Source organism: Dromiciops gliroides, chromosome 2 (genome assembly GCF_019393635.1).
Source record: "Dromiciops gliroides isolate mDroGli1 chromosome 2, mDroGli1.pri, whole genome shotgun sequence".
NCBI classification, from domain to species: domain Eukaryota; kingdom Metazoa; phylum Chordata; class Mammalia; order Microbiotheria; family Microbiotheriidae; genus Dromiciops; species Dromiciops gliroides.
Genome location: NC_057862.1, coordinates 436,168,534 through 436,188,397, shown reverse-complemented (window position 1 = coordinate 436,188,397; position 19,864 = coordinate 436,168,534). Strand labels below are relative to the sequence as shown.

The 19,864-nt window shown below is 40.1% G+C and overlaps 1 protein-coding gene across 7 annotated transcripts in view; it reads right to left on the bottom strand.

Annotated features, from left to right (window-relative positions):
- The window catches only part of PNPLA7 (patatin like phospholipase domain containing 7), a 216,071-nt gene that overhangs the window by 18,543 nt on the left and 177,664 nt on the right, over window positions 1–19,864 (bottom strand). For all 7 annotated transcript variants that reach the window (XM_043982286.1, XM_043982285.1, XM_043982287.1 and 4 more), the window contains one exon: window positions 4,332–4,488. In XM_043982286.1, the coding sequence (XP_043838221.1) occupies window positions 4,332–4,488 (157 nt within the window). The remainder of the gene's footprint in view (window positions 1–4,331; window positions 4,489–19,864) is intronic.

Here is a 19,864-nt window from a genome sequence, read left to right as displayed (position 1 = left end):
TATCTTAATAGTGCACTGGAGGCAGCTAGGTGGCACAATGGATAGAGCACTGGCCCTGAATTCAGGAGGACCTGAGTTCAAATCCGGCCTCAGACACTTGATACTTACTTGCTGTGTGACCCTGGGCAAGTCACTTAACCCTCATTGCCCTGCCCCCCCCCCAAAAAAAAATAGTGCACTAAGTACCTGTCCCCATTAGTACACTTATTGGAATTAGAGACTAAATGATCTCTCCTTGTCTTCTTCTGAAATCTCGCAGCACTTCTCACATGGTTGCCTTGTCCTGTAATTCATATCTCCCAAACACCGGAAGCTCCTTCTGGGCAGGGCTGTCTGTGCCTTGTCCACCTTAGTGGACAGCTTGATCTCTTCAGTGCTGAATTTAGAGCCTTGCACACATTGGGGGAGGCATCGAGGAAGGAGAGGAGGAAGGAAGCAAGCATGGAACTGTCTGAATTAACCAAAGCTGCTAATTGTGTAACCAGCCAGTCTGGGGGAAAGGCAGATGAAGTGGTCCAAGTCCTTGTGTTGAGACCACTCCGTTACGTGACTTCAGGTTTGGATATGTTCACATGGCTGCAAGAACTAGACAGCAGGAAGTTTTCTGAGCTGAAACTAACATAGTTAAGACTGCTGGTTTATGGATCTTTAAACAGCAGGACTATGCTTGTTCTGGCAACCACTTGAATGGCGTGATAAGATTACTCATTACTTTCTTTTGTTACATCTTCCTTCTCTCAGCAGAGAGGTGGGGAACCATGGGTGTGGAATTTTGCATACACCGACAGGAATAACTATTGTGCCAATTTTGCTTAACTGTTTTTTTATGGAAGGGGGGTATATCAAGAAAGATTGGCATTAGAAAAAACCCCAAAGGCCTTAATAAAACTAGGAAAAAACCACCACCTTATATTGTCATCCCCAATGTATCTCCTCAAACAGTGATGCTGGCAAAAGAAACTCAGAAAGGAAACTCATTACTTCCCTTCTCCCCTCTATCCTGGTCTGGCAGCCAGGGTCTCCCCACACCAATAAATCTAGGACAGGAGGCAGGTAATACATTTTACAGCACAGCAAAGCATACCCATGGCCTGTGAACCTTATCACTTCAGGAAAGGCCTCAGGAGTGAGGGCTACACAGCAAATGAAGAACCTGGAGTGCATGGGATGCTCTGTGTTTCCAAGAAAACTTTGCTTGGGCTCAGACCATAATCAGTAGCTTTATAACAATGTGTGGATAATTTTGCCAAGGATGGAAGATAAGGCTTGAGAAGCGTAATGCTTTTTTAGGGCCCTGGAAGCAAGAACTAGCCTCAAGTTTTGAGTCACCCATGATATCCCTCTTGGATCTGTGGGTTTCCACTTAGAGCTCTGGCATCTCCAGTTCTTTACTGCATAGTAGGGATGGCACACAAAGTGGGGAGGGGGAGGAAGAGGGAGTGGAAGGGAAGGGAATAATCCACTGATAAGTTTTAAAAGTTGTACCTCACTCAATCACCCCAGCTCAGACTCCAGCTTGTGTGAAAGAAAAGGAGATAAGACACAGGAAATGGGGTCAGAGAATCTGCTTAGATTTAGGAAGACAAACTGGGCCAGAAAAAGGGCTTAGTAGCAGGAGAAAAGCAGAATTTTGTTAGGACCAACACATTCATACCATTCCCTCCCCATCCTTCAACAAAAAGGGTTGTTTTTTTTAGCTTTGGCCAGAACCTCTTGACTGCTAACTAAAGATCACTACAATGCTTAGGAGGACAAGCATTTAAGAATACCTTAAAGGACCAAGCTGTACCATTTGATGCAGTGCATTTTTTTTCTTTCATCCATAAGGCAAAAAAAAATTAAAAAATAAAAAAGAGACCGGAGAGTGAACACCCCTGGTCTTTCAGTATTAAGCTTCTTTCAGGAATACAGGGAAGGGGAGAAGATAGGCGACTAATTCTAAATATGGGTTTTCCATTCTCTTCAGTACTTCCTGGAGTCTCACATAGAAGCCCTGTGAATGCATCATACTGGCTCCCTGCTCCAAGTGAGTAGGCCCACATACAGTATTTCCATTTTCAGCCCTGGCCTAGTATAAGATTATCTGTAAGAGGGCCAAATTTTTGTATATTTTCAGTGGCCAGTGACCCAAAGAGAAAATTTGAAGATCATGTATAAAAAAGCAACTTCATTTAGGCTTTTTCTTTTCTTAGAGAACTATAAAACTTTCTCTTCATTTGCTTTTTTTTTTTTTAAGTGAGGCAATTGGGGTTAAGTGACTTGCCCAGAGTCACACAGCTAGTAAGTATTAAGTGTCTGAGGCTGGATTTGAACTCCGATCCTCCTGAATCCAGGGCCGGTGCTCTAACCACTGCACCAGCTGTTTCATTTGCTTTTAAAATTAGGAAGAGATAATGTAAAGTGTAACGATTGGAGTGACACCACCTGCTGGAGAGTTACTGTAGGAAAGCTCTGTCATGAGGAGAAGGTGTCTGAGGGCAAGCCATGCAGTTTTTCTTTGGCATCAGGAAGTGATGTTTGCTTGTGGGTACTGTCTATTAAAGCCACCAGCAAATTAGCTTGGAGCTGTGTGTGCGTGTTCCCAGTTTCACAGGAGGCTTGTGGAATGAAGAAGAGGTAGTTCTCTCTTTTTGGTCAGGACTCTTGTGGAGAGGGGAGCAGAAATGCGGGCTCCCTGAGATAGACAGCTGAATCTAGGCCTCTTTCTCTCTGTTCACCAAATTCTTATTCTCCTTAATAAATGCTTAAAAGTCTAACTCTTGCTAAAGCTTATAATTTATTGGCGACCACTCAGATATTTTTAGACAGACTAGTTAGAATTTTAGCCTCTTACAAAAGCTTTATTAGGTAACTATACTAAATACTAAAAAGTCTTTTTTAGTAGTACATTTAGGTCAGTTAAAGAGGTGAGGTGAAAAGGAAAGAGAATGACAAGGAGGAAAGAAAACTATAGGAAAAGGGAAGAAAAGGAGGATAGAGGGAGAAAGTAGCTCAAAATGGTGGAAAAAAAGGAAAGAAAGGTAAAGTGAAAGAGACAGCTAGAGAAAGACACATACACATGCAAACAAGGTAAGAAATAAAGGTAGTAACAGACAGAAAAAATCGAAGAGACATATAAGTAGAAAAGTTCAGTAGATTTGGGGGTTGCCAGTCAGAGGTCATGCCCTATTGTTTACTTGTATTGTGGGCTTTCTCACTAATCCATTCTCTTTGAAATTATGTATGGCTGATAATCCACTCTCTTTAACAGCTTTTATTTTAGCATTTAGGGGCTCTACTCTGAATGCCTTCAAGAGAGAAAACTGGCCCTGAAAGATCAGCAGAGGGGACAGCTAGGCAGCTCAGTGGATGAAGCACCGGTCCTGGATTCAGGAGGACCTGAGTTCAAATCCAACCTCAGACACTTGACATTTATTAGCTGTGTGAACCTGGGCAAGTCACTTAACCTTCATTGCCCCATTTAGAAAAAAAAAAAGATCAGCAGAAATGCCCAGCTATAATCCCAGTAGGAGGCTGGTGGGGGTAAGTGAAACATGGCCTTGCCTAAGACCTGTCCTGTGAACTCCACCCACCATGTGCAGCAGGGAAGAAATACTATCTGACTTGATTGGCTCAATTTGTGGGAGCATGAAGAAAGATTTTATTCTTGTCTTCCTTTGAAATAAGAACAGACACTTTTGATCCGATTCAGAGTTTCAATCAAAGTTCTGTTTTGTTCTACAAAAGCAACTGCAGTATCTTTTAAAAATGGAGACAAAAGAGATAAGAAAACAGATCAATTCCTTCTTTGCCACTACCAGTTCTAAGTTCCCCATGTTACAATGATGGCTAGCCCACTTTCAGTCACTTCTAAATTTTTAAAAACTTTCTTTTCACCCATAAATAATAGTCTTTACTTGCATTTCACTTTCTGTACTAGACTACATTGTTTTTGAAGCTTAGAGAGTGAAGCCCGGGCTCATCTTCTGACTTACATTAAAAGGAAATTCTCTGTAGGAACAACAGACTCTTAGTCAGAAACCAGACCAAAAGAAAGAACAATATCATAATGATTCGTCCCTTTCATTCCCATATCCCCTTTCTTTAGGGAGTTCAACCCCCTTTTTGACTTTATTTCACTCACCCTCATAACATCCTTGAGAGAAGACAAGGATTATGACCCTACCATTGTGGGAGAAGCTAAGGCTCAAACACAGAAAGTACCAAGCTGATGACGTGGTAACAGAAACAGACTAAGAATCTTCCTGTCCCCCCCATACCCCACGTCTAGACCACCATGCTATCTGCTTGATCTTAGAGCAGCATGAAGCCATCCTTCTGGGCACACTCACCAAGGCCCACTGCTTGGCCCGGATCCTTGTCTGGCTGTAGTTTCGCTCCTCAGCAAACAGAGCCCCCATGAAGGATCCAACTGAGGTCCCTCCTGTCATATCCACAGGAATGCCTGCCTCCATCAGAGCCCGAATGATACCAACTTGGGAGCAACCTCTGTATAATAGCAAGAGAAACAAAGTGAGAATTGAAGGCTTAGTTTCCTAACCCCCTTGAGAGAACAGTTTCATGTACTTGGGTGGAAAAACAATCATTGTCCTGGAAAGCAAATCTTGAAAGAACTGGAAGAGTTGAGGCGGGGCTGCCCTGCCCTTGTTAGCCAGGAAGCTGCCTCCCCTGTCAGAGCACCTAATGAAGCTTCAGAGTTACTAGCTAGACATGTGCATAATGAGATAGATTTCCTTCTGCAGAAAGAAAGAAAGAGGGAAGTCAGACTTATGAAGCATTTGAGCTTTATGCCAAGCTGGCTACAAGTGTGAGTGCATGGGGTGGGGGGCAATTCTCAAGAAAATGATCTTTTTTCTCCAAGACTAGTTCCATCTATTTTCTGTTAGAGGGATCCAGAGCGGGGCTTCTCAGAAAGCTAACTATGCCCAAAACCCTTATGTGGGTTTGGGGACTAGTTGTATGTCTGTTACCTGCAAAGCCCTAGCAACCCCTCTGTACTTGGCTTCCTCCTTTACACATATGAGTCAGGGACAGAACCCTGCCTCTTGGCTTCTGGAGACACATGGCTCAAGGGCCAACCAGCTCAATACAGATAAAAATGCTTAGGTGCTGACTGATGTTCTGAACTCTGCAATCCCATCAATGTGTTATAGTCCCAAGCCCTGCCTACTTTCTATGTGGCTGAGGCTTGAAAGCCCAATAAATAGCATGCCTACTACCCCTGTGGGTTAAGCCACAATCTAAAGTCTCCTAATAAAATGTCTTATGTAGCCCCAAGCCACTAGGGAAATAACGAGTAGTCGTTAACAACAAAAGAGTTTGCACTCTCTTGGCCCCTAAACTGTACGAATGGAAATCCTACCTACCACAGCTAGTAGCACATCTGGCTTATAGTGGACAATGATTAAATGCTTGCTCCACCTGTCTATCACAGAGGCTGCCAGATATGTGACTAGGTAACTGTTCTCAGGGAAGGTTCCAAAGACCCTCTGTGCTCCCCCATCCTGCCCCAAAATGTGCATGGCTAAGTCATGGGGAGAGATGTGCCTGCAGTAGTAGTGACAGGATACATCTCTTCAGTGGCCAGCAATTCATTGTGGGATGCATCCAGAGGAGCTGTGTCAGCACTAATGTGCCAGACCTCAAGCTGCTCTGAAGGGCAAAGGACAAACTAACCACGCAGGCAGGAGCAGACCTGGGGATATCAGGAAAGGAATAGCTCACAAGATGGGGCTGGGACAGGACCAACTGTGTCCTGGTTTCCCGTGGTCAGAGATGACCCTATTCCCGGTTCAAACGAATAACAATTTTCCAAAATCCCTATCACAGTCTCTACCTAGAAGTTATCACACAGCATGCTAAATGGATGGCATAGGAGACAGATCATAAGAGGATGAAGCCACACAGATCATGCTTTTTAACAGACTGCTCCTTTGCTGCCCAGCTTTTGAAAACTCCCAAATTTCTTCATGTCAAGCATTTTAACATGGGAAGATTAGCAACTCCAATTTCATAACCTAGGAATATTAGTTCATTTCTAAGAAAAGAATGGCATAAACATCACTGTTTAGAAATCAGGGTCACAAAACATTACAACGTGGTTCACAGACAGAAAGCCTTTAGGTGCCTGTCAAGTAGATCACCTAGGATTTAAGATCAGGGAGACTGTATAGAGAAATAAAACATGCAATGGGGTGGGGGATGGGGGGTGGGGACAGCTAGGTGGTGCAGTGGATAAAGCACCAGACCTAGATTCAGGAATACCTGAGTTCAAATCTGGCCTCAGACACTTGACACTTACTAGCTGTGTGACCCTGGGCAAGTCACTTAACCCCGTTGCCCCGCAAAAAACCAAAACAAACAAAAAAAAACATGCAATGGGACTAAGCCTGTGCTGGGGAGGGAAGGAGGCATGTAGGATGGGAAAATGTTTCTTTTTGAGAACAGCCCTGAAAGTTAACACATTTCTCTACATTCTAGCAGGTTTAAGATCTTACATCATTTCTCATTTTCTAGGCCAAAAGTTGTACAATGAAGAGATTTGATGGTCCCAACCAGTTCTAGCTTCTCCAACCTTCCCTGCCACTACTGACCTAGGCTTAGCACACACATGGAGGGTAGCGGGGGGAGCGTGTGTGTGTTGGGTGATAGATATCAGAGATCCAAACTACACACAACAGTGTGAACTCTGAAGGTCAGCATGGGTTGTGCCAAAGCAGGAGGTACAGAAGAAAGTGTCTCTGAGAGAGAAGAGGGTAAGTGTTGACAGCTGTCAAAAGCACATTTCACAGCTATGTTTTTAACACCAGATCTAAGTAACCGTAATGAGCTTCATTTGAGCCAGGTCCGGGAATAGCTAATATCCCTAGAGTAGAGAAAAATCGTATCTTAGCCATAGCAAAAGGCTTAAGATGAGAAATGTGTCTCATCTCTAAGACACATGAGCTTTAATAAAACTCCATTAACTGGCAATTCTGGGTGTGCACTTCAGAAGCCACAAGCTGTAATCTTCTGAAGAGCCAGGGTTTCAGGTGACTAATGTTGAAAGAGTCATCACAGACTCATCTTGTTCATGTGAAATCAGGCCTAAAGCAGAGGAAGGAGAGGCTCTGGAAAAGCTCAGGAACACCACCAAAACGTCACCCTATTCTTTTTTTTTTAATGTCACCCTATTCTTAAGGAGAGCAGTTAAGCATTAAGAAGTCATCACATTTTACCTTTGGATAACATATTTGTCTGAATATGCAGCAAAAGTCTCTGAAAAGTCTGGCTAGAAAAGCTCTGTTTAAATGGAAATGTTGCAAGGCACACAAGTGGTTTGCACAAACCCCGTGGCTGAGAATCCCACTGCAGATTGACAGAGAGGCTGTGAGAGCTCCAGCTTTCAGCCTAATGTGTTCATACAAGTCTTGTCCCGTAGGGATGGAGGAAAAGGCAGGCAGAAAGGGTTGATGAAGGACCAAGTGGAACAGAGCCAAAAGGACTTCAATTCAACTGAATGTCAGAATGGCATCTTTGAATGTGTATATTTATAGCTAGTAACCAGTGGCATCTGCTTTATAATGCAGGGGTTATTGTCTTTAATGCCTGCTCCCTTGCCCTACTATTCTTTGACATAGCTGATGAAATGCAAGTGACAGCAACAGGAGAAGAGAAAAAATTAAAGGCATAAACACTGGCAAAGAGGAAACCAAATTAATCCTATTTGCAGATGACATGATGGTTTACATAGAAAATCTCAGGGAATCCATGAAGAACCCCAAAAAAGTGATAGCTTCAGTGAAGTATGCTATAAAATCAATCAATAAAAAAATCACAAGTATTTCTATATAGTAAAAACAAAAACCACGAGGAAATGATAGCGGAGAAATCCCGTTCAAAATGCCTGCAAAATGCATAAAATATCTGAAACCCAACCTCCCAAGACATACTCTAGAGTTATATAATTACAATTAGAAAACACTTTATAGCAATAAAGGAAGACAAATAATTAGGTGGATATTCATTGTTCATGGTTGAGATGAGCCAAAATGACAAAAACCTACATTAATCTACAGATTTGGTGCTGTACTAAGACTACCAAGGAGCTAGTTTATAAAACTAACCAAATTATAATGAAATTCATTTTGAGTAACAAAAAGGAAATAATGAAAAAGGTAGGAATGCAAGAAGAATATGCCCTTAGAAACTTCAAACTATATTACAAAGAAGTAAGCATTAAAATTACTTGGCATTGGTTAAAAAATAGAAAAGTCAATCAGCAGAGAGACTAGAAAAGCAAGAAGCTATCAAACATAGTACCCTTGTGTTTAATAACCCCCAAAACATAAACTACAGGGGGAAAGAATAAGAATAAATGGTAAAACCAGAACACAGATCAGCAGGTTTATACCAGCATTTCATACTATATACCACAGTAAACTTCAAATGGATATATGACCTAAATATATAAGTAATTAGCCCTGGGACAAGACCCTGGCACCTCCCAGTTTCCAAGCCAACATCCTGCCTCCTAAGTAGGCTCCAGAAACCCGTGTAGGACCATGCATCTTGGTCTTGCCAACTGTGTGGCTTCTCAGGGTCTCATAGACCATGATATCACCATCTGCCATGAGGATATATACCAAGTTACCTGCCTTCCTTGATGGATTTTGCTCCAACTACTGATAACTCTGCCTGAACTCATTCCTCAATAGTCAGCATAATCCTTTTTCTCTATACTCTCTCCAGGGCACTTAGGTGGTGCCATGGACAGTCCACTGGCTTTGGAATAAGGAAGACTTATCTTCCTGAGTTCAAATCTGGCCTCAGCCACTTACTAGCTGTGTGACCCCAGGCAAGTCACTTAACCCTGTTTGCCTAAATTCCTAATCTGTAAAATGAATTGGAGAAGGAAATGGCAAGCCACTCTGGCATCTCTGCCAAGAAAACCCCAAATAGAGGCATGAAGAGTTAGATACAACCAAAATGACCAAACAACAACAAACATGCTGTCTCTGTCCCTGATACTTTTGAGCATCCTCTCCACTACTGACAATGTACAAACCCTATTCCTCATCCCTAACTCATCCCCTGCTCCTTTATTCCCATTTACTTTAACCCTCTCTCTCCCCACAGTTTCCCATATCTGCCTGTTACTGTCATGGTAGCCTCTGGACCCCCCACCCCCCACCCCCATTCTATTATTAAAGAACTTTTCTTTTTAAACTTCTTCCTTTCTCACTCCTTCAACCTTTTCTCACTCATTGAAACTTTGCTTCCTCTTGAAAACACTACTTCACTCTCTACTCTTTCTAATACTAGCTACACTTTCTCTCCTACACCTGGTTGTGGTAAGACAGGCAGGATATTCCCTATTCCCCATTTATACTTCTAGATTCTTCCTATATAACATTCTATCAGCAATATCTACTTTGAAGTTTGAAATTCACACTATATAAATTTATTAATCCATCCATATCCTATTGTCCCTTAAGATAAGTTTCTTCCTTCTTCGATGAGTTTGCCTAGCTCACAGACTTTCTATCCACCTCCCCACCATCTTCCCACTCTGTCAACTCCCAACTTCATACTAGGGAACTTCAACAACACATAATGAAGCTCTCTTAGACACCTTAACTTCCCAGTTCTTCAATCTACTAAATTCCCATGACCTTCTTCTTTATTGCACCTCAGCTACATCTAGGTCATAGCCTAGATCTTGTTCACAAGTGTACTACTTCTATGTTCAAGAACCAAATTCCTTAATCTGATCACAATCTTTTATCATTCCATCTTTCCCTGTTCTATATGATTTTTCCATAAAAGTATTTTATTATTTTCCAGTTACATGCAAAAATAGTTTTCAACATTTGTTTTTATAAGATTTCTAGTTTCAAAATTTTCTGCCTCCCTCCCCTTTCTCCCCCCTCCCCAAGACAGCAAGCAATCTGATATAGGTTATATATGTACAATCACATTAAACATATTTCTGCATTAGTCATGCTGTGAAAGAAGAATCAGAGCAAAACCGAAAAACCTCAAAAAAGAAAAACAAACAAAAAAATAGAAATAGTATGGTTCGATCTATATCTAGATTCCATAGTTCTTTTTTTCTGGAGTTGGAAAGCATTTTCCATCATGAGTCCTTTGGAACTATCTTGGACCACTGTATTGCTGAGAAGAGTCAAGTCTATCACAGTTGATCAACACACAATGTTGTTGATACTGTGTACAGTGTTCTCCTGGTTCTGCTCATCTCACTCAGCATCAGTTCATGTAAGTCCTTACAGGTTCCTCTGAAATCCACCTGCTCATTGTTGTTGTTGTTTTTTTATATTTTTTACAATTTTATTTTTAAAATGTAGTTGCCATTATAATTAATAAAATACAAATTCACTTAAAAACATTACTGAATTTATAGTGGCTTTCTGTCATTATGGGTTTTTTTAAATTATAAAAGTATTTTATTATTTTCCGGTTACATGTTGAGATAGTTTTCAACATTTGTTTTTTATAAGATTTCTAGTTTAAAATTTTTCTTGGGGCAGCTAGGTGGTGCAGTGGATAGAGCACCAGCCCTGGAGTCAGGAGGATCTGAGTTCAAATCCAGCCTCAGACACTTAACACTAGCTGTGTAACCCTGGGCAAGTCACTTAACCCCAACTGCCTCACCAAAAAAAAAAAAAAAAAAAAAAAATTTTTTTCTTCCTCCTTCCCCAAGACAGCAAGTAATCTGACATAGGTTATATATGTACAATCACAATAAACATATTTCTGCTGTGAAAAAAGAATCAGAGCAAAAAGAAAAAACCTCAAAAAAGAAAAACAACTGCACTAAAAATAAAAGAAATAGTATAGTTCAATCTGCAACCATATTCCACAGTTCTTTTTTTTCTGGATTTGGAGAGCATTTTCCATCATGAGTCCTTTGGAACTATCTTGTACTGTTTTATTGCTGAGAAGAGTCAAGTCTATCACAGTTGATCAACACATAATGTTGATAATACTGTGTACAATGTTCTCCTGGTTCTGCTCATCTCACTCAGCATCAGTTCATGTAAGTCCTTCCAGGTTTCTCTGAAATCTGCCTGCTCATCATTTCTTACAGCACAATAGTATTCCATCACAATCATATACCACAACTTGTTCAGCCATTCCCCAATTGATGGGCAACCCCTCAATTTCCAATTCCTTGACACCACAAAAAGAGCAGCTATAAATATTTTTGTACATGTGTGTACTTTTCCCTTTGTTCCATATGATTTTTAACCCTACTCTTCATCTTCCCTGTGGCTTCCATTCCTTCAATTATTTAGTTACTTCACAGGCATCACCGCAGCATTGACTACATTCTTTTCCCTTTCCTATCTTGACTCCTTGGTGAAGTTTGACTCTATTTTATTTTCCTCCCATCTGTGCTTCTGACTTCAGACCTTTTCACCATAACTGAACTACCTTGCCACCTTGGAACTTCCATCAGTGCCTGGGGTCTGCTCATTTGGAATATCCCTTTACTATGCTGCCATCTTTCTCCCATTGGGGAGGTATTCCCAAGGGCCTTCTGTCTAATTAGAATATTTCTATGACTCTTGATAAAAGGGTTCCTGGGGAACACATGTATCATCTCCCCATATAAGAACATAAACAGATTACCCTTGTTTAGTCCTTTATTATTTTTTGTTCATGTGCAGAGCTAGGGTAGATATAAGTTTAGATAAAACATGGTTTCTGCCTGGATTAGCATTCAGTCTAGCAGGAAGATAGGAGATACATATTTACAGATAAGTAGATGAATGAAAAAGCATTTTTAAAAGCTTACTCTGGGGCAGCTAGGTGGTGTAGTGGATGGAGTGGCAGTCCTGGAGTTGAGAGGACCTGAGTTCAGGTCCAGCCTCGAACACTCGGCACTTGCTGGCTATGTGACCCGGGGCAAGTCACTTAACCCCAATTGCCTCACAAAAAAAAAAAAAAGCTTATTCTATGCAAAGCACTGTGCTAAGTATGGGATGCAAAAACCAAATCAAAACACACACACAAAAAAACCTCCAGACAGTTCCTACCGTAAGAGAGCTCACAAACTAAGGGGAGGCAATGTGGACAGGGAGAGGTTACACATATTAAGAGGAGTTAGCTGTAAGTTAGATGTAAAGGTTGCAGTGGCAAAGCAGATAATAAGGCAACTTTTTCACTATTTCTACTGAAAAAATCACAGCTATTTCTGATGTTGAACTGTGTGACGGTGCCAAGAATTTTCTTTTCCTGGCCTTCAGTAGCTCAGGTTATTTAGGCAGGGGCTACAGCATCTGCATAGGCTGCTCTTGGGTCACATCTTCTCAGGGGTTGCTTCCTGAAATGGTGGCTATGGCACTGGGCAGGAAGCAGAGATAGTGGTCTTGTGAGTGCTGCCACTCCTGGAGTTCTTAGGCTTACAAGTTCACTGGTGATACTTGGTAAGTTGTTAGCATTGATAGTAGTGAGGAAAGTAAGCCCTTTCTCCACAGTGATCGCCTCCCTCAGTGATGGCTTGTGAGGGCCAAGCTGGAAACAAGGCCAAAGGTCTGGGAAATATTCTCTTCCCAAGGTGGAGTCAGGGTCCTGGACTGTCTCCATTGGTGTCTGATGGAAGGTAGTGATTGAGAGGATGATGATGCTTTGATTTGTCTGGCACATGCTGCCTATTATTTCCTCTCTCATCATGTCTCATCTAGGCTGGCTTGCCTGTCCCATTGATGGCAGTTGAACAGCAGTTTGTAGGGATGACTGGTACCTTCTCCACAGGAGAATATACAAGAGTACTTGGTAAGCAGATTACAGAGGTGCAAAACAAAGTTGCCATGTGAGTTTTGAGAAGAAACATTATCACTGACAGGGAAGGCTTCATGGAGATGTGGCATCTGAGTGGGGTTTCAAAGATAAGATGGAATTCGACAGGAAAAACAGGGGACAGAGGATATTCCAGGAATAGGGAATAACATGAGCAAAGACACAGAGGTGTAAGCATGTAAGGTCTGTTCAAAGGTTGAATAGCTTGGTTTGTATAGAATTCAGTTTTTGGAGGAAAGTAATGAGGTAAGACTGGAGAAGTAGGAGAGAGGGAGAATTAGAGGGAGATTAGATTGCTCTTTTTGGGCTGGCAAATCTGAGGGGGATTCTCATAAATTGAGAATAGAAATTATGGTATATAAATGTTATGGAATACTACTGTGCTGTAAGAAATTATGAAGGAGATGGTTTCAGAGAAATCTGGGAAGACCTGTGTGAACTCATGCATAGTGAAGTGAACAGAACCAGAAAAACAATTTATACAATGACAAAAATATGTTAAAGGCAATTTTGAAAGAACTAGGTATTCTTATAGGTGTAATGACCAACCATGATTAATGCAGAGGAATACTGGTGAAACAAGATACCTGATTCTTGATGGATAGGTAAAGGATTCAGAGAACAAAATGAGACTATTATTTTTTTGGACATAGCTAATGTGAAAATTTATTTTGATTGGCCATAAATGTATATGAGAGGTTTTATTTTTCTTTAGTTCTTAATTTGGGGAAGAGGGTAGGAGTAGAAGAAAAAAAAAGCTAATTTTTGCTGATTAAAAAAACCCCAAATCTAATTTTTTTGTAAGTTGTTATACATTTTTGTACATATGAGTCCTTTTCCTATTTATTTGATATTTTGGTATATTGGCCTAGTAGCAAAATTGTCAGGTTAAGGAGTATGAACAGTTAAATAGCCTTCTGGGCATCGTTCCAGATTACTTTCCAGAATGGTTGGACCAATTCACAGCTTCACCAACAGTACATTAATGTACCTTCCCCCCCACCCCCACAGCCCTTCAAGCATTTGTTATTTTTCTTTTTTGTCAACTCTGCCAATCTGATGTGTGTGTGTGAGCTAGAACGTGAGAGTTGTTCTAATTTGCCTTTCTTAAATTATTAGTGAATTGGTTTTTTCCCCTCCCCAATATGACTATTGATAGCTTGCATCTCTTCCTTTGAAAACTGCAGATTCACAATCTTTTGCCATTTATTTATTAGGGAACAACAGCTTTTATTTTTTATTCTGTTTTCTCTTGTGAATTTCAGCTTCCTATATATCTTAGAAATGAGACCTTCATAAGAAATAAAGCCAGAAGATCTTCATAACAAAGATATTTCCCATTTATCTGCTGCTTTTCTATTTTTAGCTGCATAGGTTTGTGCAAAGACTTTAAACATTTTTTTATAATGAAAGCTGCCTTACTTTGCCTTCTGTGATCTTCTCTCTTGCTTGCTTATGCACTCTTCCCCAGTCCATAGATCTGACAAGTACTTTCTTCCTTGTTTCTCTAATTTGTTTATGATGTCTAAGTCATGTACCTATTTGGAGCTCCTCTTGAAATATGAGATGAGATGTTGGTCTCTCCTTAGTTTTTGTTTTTTTGTTTTTTGTTTCAGTGAGGCAATTGGGGTTAAGTGACTTGCCCAGGGTCACACAGCTAGTAAGTGTTAAGTGTCTGAGGTCGGATTAGAACTCAGGTACTCCTGACTCCAGGGCTCTATCCACTGTGCCACCAGCTGCCCCGTCTCCTTAGTTTTTGACAGACCACTTTTCAGTTTTCCCAATATATTTTTTTTTTTGGTCAGGTAGTAAGTTCTTGCCCCAATAGCTGAGATATTTTGGTTTATCAAACATATAGTAGGCTACTGAGCTCATTTGCTCTGTATATTATATACCTAATGGATATCATTGACCAACCTCTTTATTTCTTACCCGGTACCCAACTGTTTTGATGATTATTGCTTTGTAGTATAGTCTAAGATCTGGCACTACTAGGACCTCTTCCTTCCCAGTTTCATTGATTTCCTTAATATTCTTGACCTTTTATTCTTCCAGATGAATCTTACCATATTTTTTCTAGCTCTCTAAAGTAACTAATCCTTTGGTAGTTTGATTGGTATGGCACTGAATAAGTAAATAAATTTAGGCAGTATTGTCATTTTTATTACATTGGCTTGGTCTACCTAAGAGCAATTAGTATTTTTCCAATTATTTAGATCTTTTTATTTGTTTGCAGTATTTTATAATTGTGTTCATAAAGTTCTTGTGTGTCCTGGCAAGTAGGTTGTTAATTATTTTACAATTTTCATAGTAATTTTAAGTAGAATTTCTCTTTCTGTCTCTTTATGCCAGAATTTATGGGTAATATATAGAAATGCTAATGATATATTTTATATTCCAAAACTGCTGAAGTTATTGTTTTAATTAGTTTTTTAGCTTACTTGCTAGGGGTCTATAAGTAAACTATTATATCATCTGCAAAAAGTAATGATATTGTTTCCTCTTTGCCTATGTTTAGTCCATCAATTAATTTTTCTTGTTTTATAGCTACAGCTAACATTTCTAGCACTATATTGAATGATAATAGTGATAATGGACATCCTTTTTATTTATGTGAAAGACCTCTTTTTTGGGGGGAGGCATTATAGATAATACTGGTTGTTGGTTTTATATATACATATATATATATATTACTTATCATGTTAAGGAAAATCTATTTATTCCTATATTTTCTAGTGTTTTTACAGGAATTGGTGTTAAATCTTCTCAAAAGATTTTTTTGCAGCTATTGATACTTTCATATGATTTTTATTGTTCTTGCTATTAATATGGTCAATTTTCCTAATATTGAATCAGTTGTGCATTCCTGTCAGCCAATACTCAGATAAATGGGACCTCCTAGGTCCATCCCATGATTCAAGTTATAAGACAGTCTCTCCTGGGTAGCACTAGGTTCCCAAAGTACCTCTACTGTATTGAGGGGCCACTGCTCTTTCTCCTGACATGAAAGAACACCAGGGGGTCACAAGAATCATCTGCTTATTACCATCCCATTTTAAAAAATCATAATACCAGATAAAAATTTAAATAAACATAAAAGCAAAAATTTTACATGTCAGGGAAGAGTTTATGATCAACAACAGATAGAGAGGATCACAGAAAGTATAATGGATAATTTTGATTACATGAAGTTAAAAAGGTTTTACACAAACAAAACAAATTCAGCCAAAATTAGAAAGAAAGCAAGAAAGTGGGAAAGAATTTCTACAGAAAAACAACTGACCTGGAAAATAGGTCAAGGAGAGATCATTTAAGAATTACTGGACTACCTTAAAGTCATGATAAAAAAAAGAGCTTCAACATCATCTTTCAAGAAATTATCAAGGAAAACAAAACTGCCTTAATATTCTAGAACCAGAAAGTAAAACAAAAATTGAAAGAATCCACTGATTACCTCCTGAAAGAGATAAAAATGAAAACTCCAAGAACCATGGAAATAGAATCACCCATCAAGGCCCCTGGCCCTGCTTCTAAGCCCATCGCTCCAGGCATTGTCCAGGGAAGCAACATTATGGAGATGAGACCTGTCTCTTCAGGTGCTACAATCCTTGCTTCCTTAACAACCACGGCTACTGAAGACCCAGAAAAGAAATTTCCTACACCAAAGTCCTTGGCACTATCAACTGGTTCAATGTCCCAATTGAATATGATTTTTATCAATGTAAATAACACTAAAGAAGATGTATTACCATCTATTTTGTTACTAAACCCTAAGTACAACTGGGTCATTCTTGTAGTTACAAACTCCTGTTACATAGTAAATGCTTAATAAATGCTCCTTTTATTCATCCATTCAATAATAAAAATAATAGCTATCATTTATTTGTATGGGGCTCTAAGATTCACAAAATGCTTTACATATGTTATCTTCTTTGATCCTTACAATAACTGGAAAAATAGGCGTAATTATTATCTTCATTTTAGAGGTAAGCAAACTGATGCTGAGGGATTAAGTGAGATGCCCAGAATCATACTACTAGGGTATGAGGCAGGATTTGAACTCAGGTCTTCCTGACTTCAAATATAGTACACTATCTACTGCACCACTTTACTGCCTAGTATTGATTATTGCAAACTCCCTTGGGTTTCTCCTTATTTAATCTCATCCCTGTATCTTCTGCTGTTTAATTTGTCTTCTAACTGGTTCCCTAAGTGAGGGTGTCTTCCTAGGCTTCATTCATTCATTCTGAAAAAACCCAAACCTGAAACCACAAACAAAAAGCCCTTCCTTTCATCCTACCTTCCCCTCAAACTATAGCATCTCACATTTATAAAGAACTTCAATGTTTGCAAAATGCTTTTCCCATAACAACCCTGAAGGCAGGTAGTTACCTCCATTTTACACATGAGAACAATGGGACATTGAGCGATTGAATTATTCATGATCACAAAGCTATTAAGTGTATGACATAGGGATTTGAACCCAGATCTCCACACTCCAAGTCCAGTGCCTTACCCACTATAATATAGGCTATCATGTATCCTTTTCATTCCTTCTAAAAGTAGTTTATATTCATTGTCTTTACTTCCTCACAACTGAATCACTCCTGAACCCTTACAATATTGTTCCTGATCCCACCAATTTAATGACACTGCACTCTCTTGGGTGCAATGACCTCTTTTTATTAACAATATACTCAGTTTTAATGGAAATATTTAATCCTAAAGGAAAAGAGCCCCCAATCTCCTCCCCATTGCGATAGCAATGGTACTTAAGGCCCCCAAGTCTTGAACTTTAAGTGCTAAAGATCCAACTCACTGGGAGTTTGGGCAAAGTGAATGGGCTTCAGGAGCTAAGGTTAGGGTGGACTGCCTAACTACATCTAGTGTTTTCAACCCCACTTACAACAATTATAGATAGTTTGCTATGAATGAAACAACCCCAAACCGTTGGCTGCTCCCCTTCTAAATTGGTGGCATCCCCATAACCTCCAAATATATCCTCTACCTCAGTATCCCTTTTTCTTTTTCCTATGGAATGGTTAGTTTCTCACCAATGACTTTTTTTTTGGGGGGGGCAGGGCAATGAGGGTTAAATGACTTGCTCAGGGTCACAAAGCTTGTAAGTGTCAAGTGTCTGAGGCCGGATTTGAACTCAGGCTTTCCTGAATCCAGGGCTGTTATCCACTGTGCCACCTAGCTGCTCCCAATGAATTCTTTAATTGCCAGATTCAAACGCTCTTCCTCACTCCTCACCCCTTTTCTGTAGCAATTGACAATATTAGCCATTTCACTCTTCCATGCTCTCTTCCCTTGGCATCTGTAAATTTGCCTTTCTTCTGTGGCCTAGCTTACTTCCTCCCTGTTTAATCCCTCACTGATATCCTTTCTTTTCTTTTCTTTTCTTTTTGCCTTTTAATTTGTATTTTATTTAATTATTTTATTTTTTTTACTTGATACAACTTTTAAAAATTTTTTTCAACATTTGTCTTTATAAGATTTTGAGTTCCAAATTTTTCTCCCACCCTCCCTCCTTTCCCTCCCCCTCTCCAAGACAGAAAACAATTTAATATAGATTATATATGTACAACCAGATTAAACATATGTCTGCACTAGTCATTTTATGAGAAAATAATCAGAACAAAGAGGAAAAACCTCAAAAAAGAGTAGAAACAGTATTGTTCAATCTGCATTCATATCCCATACTTCTTTTTTCTCAAAGTGGAGAGCATTTTCCATCATGAGTCCTTTGGAACTGTCTTGGATCATGGTATTGCTCAGAAGAGCTAAGTCTGTCACCATTGATCACTGTACAATGGTCTCCTGGTTCTGCTCACTTCACTTAGCATCAGCCTGATCTCCTTTCTTGATTAATTGGTCCTCCTTCTGTTCCCTAAATGAGGGTGTCTCCCAAGACTTTATCCTAGGCTCTCTTCTCTTTTCTCTATTATACTTTTCCTTTTAGCGCCAAAATTTCAAATGTCAAAATTTGATCCCAGATTTTGGAGGTCTATGTAAATGATTCCCAAATCTATTTATATAGCCCTATCTCTCCTGAGCTCCAATATTCTATTTCCAACTGCCTGGTAGATAGCTCAATGTCTGATAAAGATCTCAAACTTTTGGCTGTAAGCTTAGATCCTTTGCCTTTCGGAATAGCTTAAGTGCTGGTTGCTAAATTTTGTGATCACTCTTTTTTGTTTGTTTGTTTGCTCATTCTTCTAGCCTACTTTTTGACTTTATGTTAGTATTACTTTTTGACTTTATGTTAGTATTACTTTTTGACTTTATGTTAGTGCTAGGCTCTGCATACTTTTGGGGTGGATATTTGGCCTGTAAACCTTTAATGCTCCCAAAGTGGTATGATCTTTGGGGAGATCTTTTTACTGCTCTCCTGACCCAGGCTTCTTTCTGGTTGGATGTGTCAGTAGACTGTTTCTTGACTTAGCCACTACTGGCCCACTGGGAAGCTCTCCAGGTTCAGAGTGACTGAACTACTGGCTCCTCTTTGGTCTGAGACAATGTGCTCTGTTCCTGGGATCAGAGCCACACAAATACCATCTGCTTCTGGAACTTGTTCCTTGCTCAGTACACAGGTAGGACCAACACTCACAATACCTCCCCTCTGCCCTGGATTTCTGACTTGGCACTGCCTGATGGGTAACTCACCTGGGCAACAAAATGGGCTGCTACATGACACCCATTCCCACAATCAGAGCTTCCTCAAGGATACCCCGGGATCTCTTTCTGGTGCCCTCTCTTAGCCTTCTCTCAGTCAGTCTCTTTGTGCTAGAATGCTTCCCAACATAGCCACTGGGGGTTCCTGCCAGTCCCCATCCGTAGCATCTGTGGGCCTCTCTGTCTCCCTGGACTGGAAAAATAGCTTCCTGTGACATCTTTTTTTTGGTGGTTTTTTTTTTTTTTAAGTGAGGCAATTGAGGTTAAGTGACTTGCCCAGGGTCACACAGCTAGTAAGTATTAAGTGTCTGAGGCCGGATCTGAACTCAGGTCCTCCTGACTCCAGGGCCGGTTCTCTATCCACTGCGCCACCTAGCTGCCC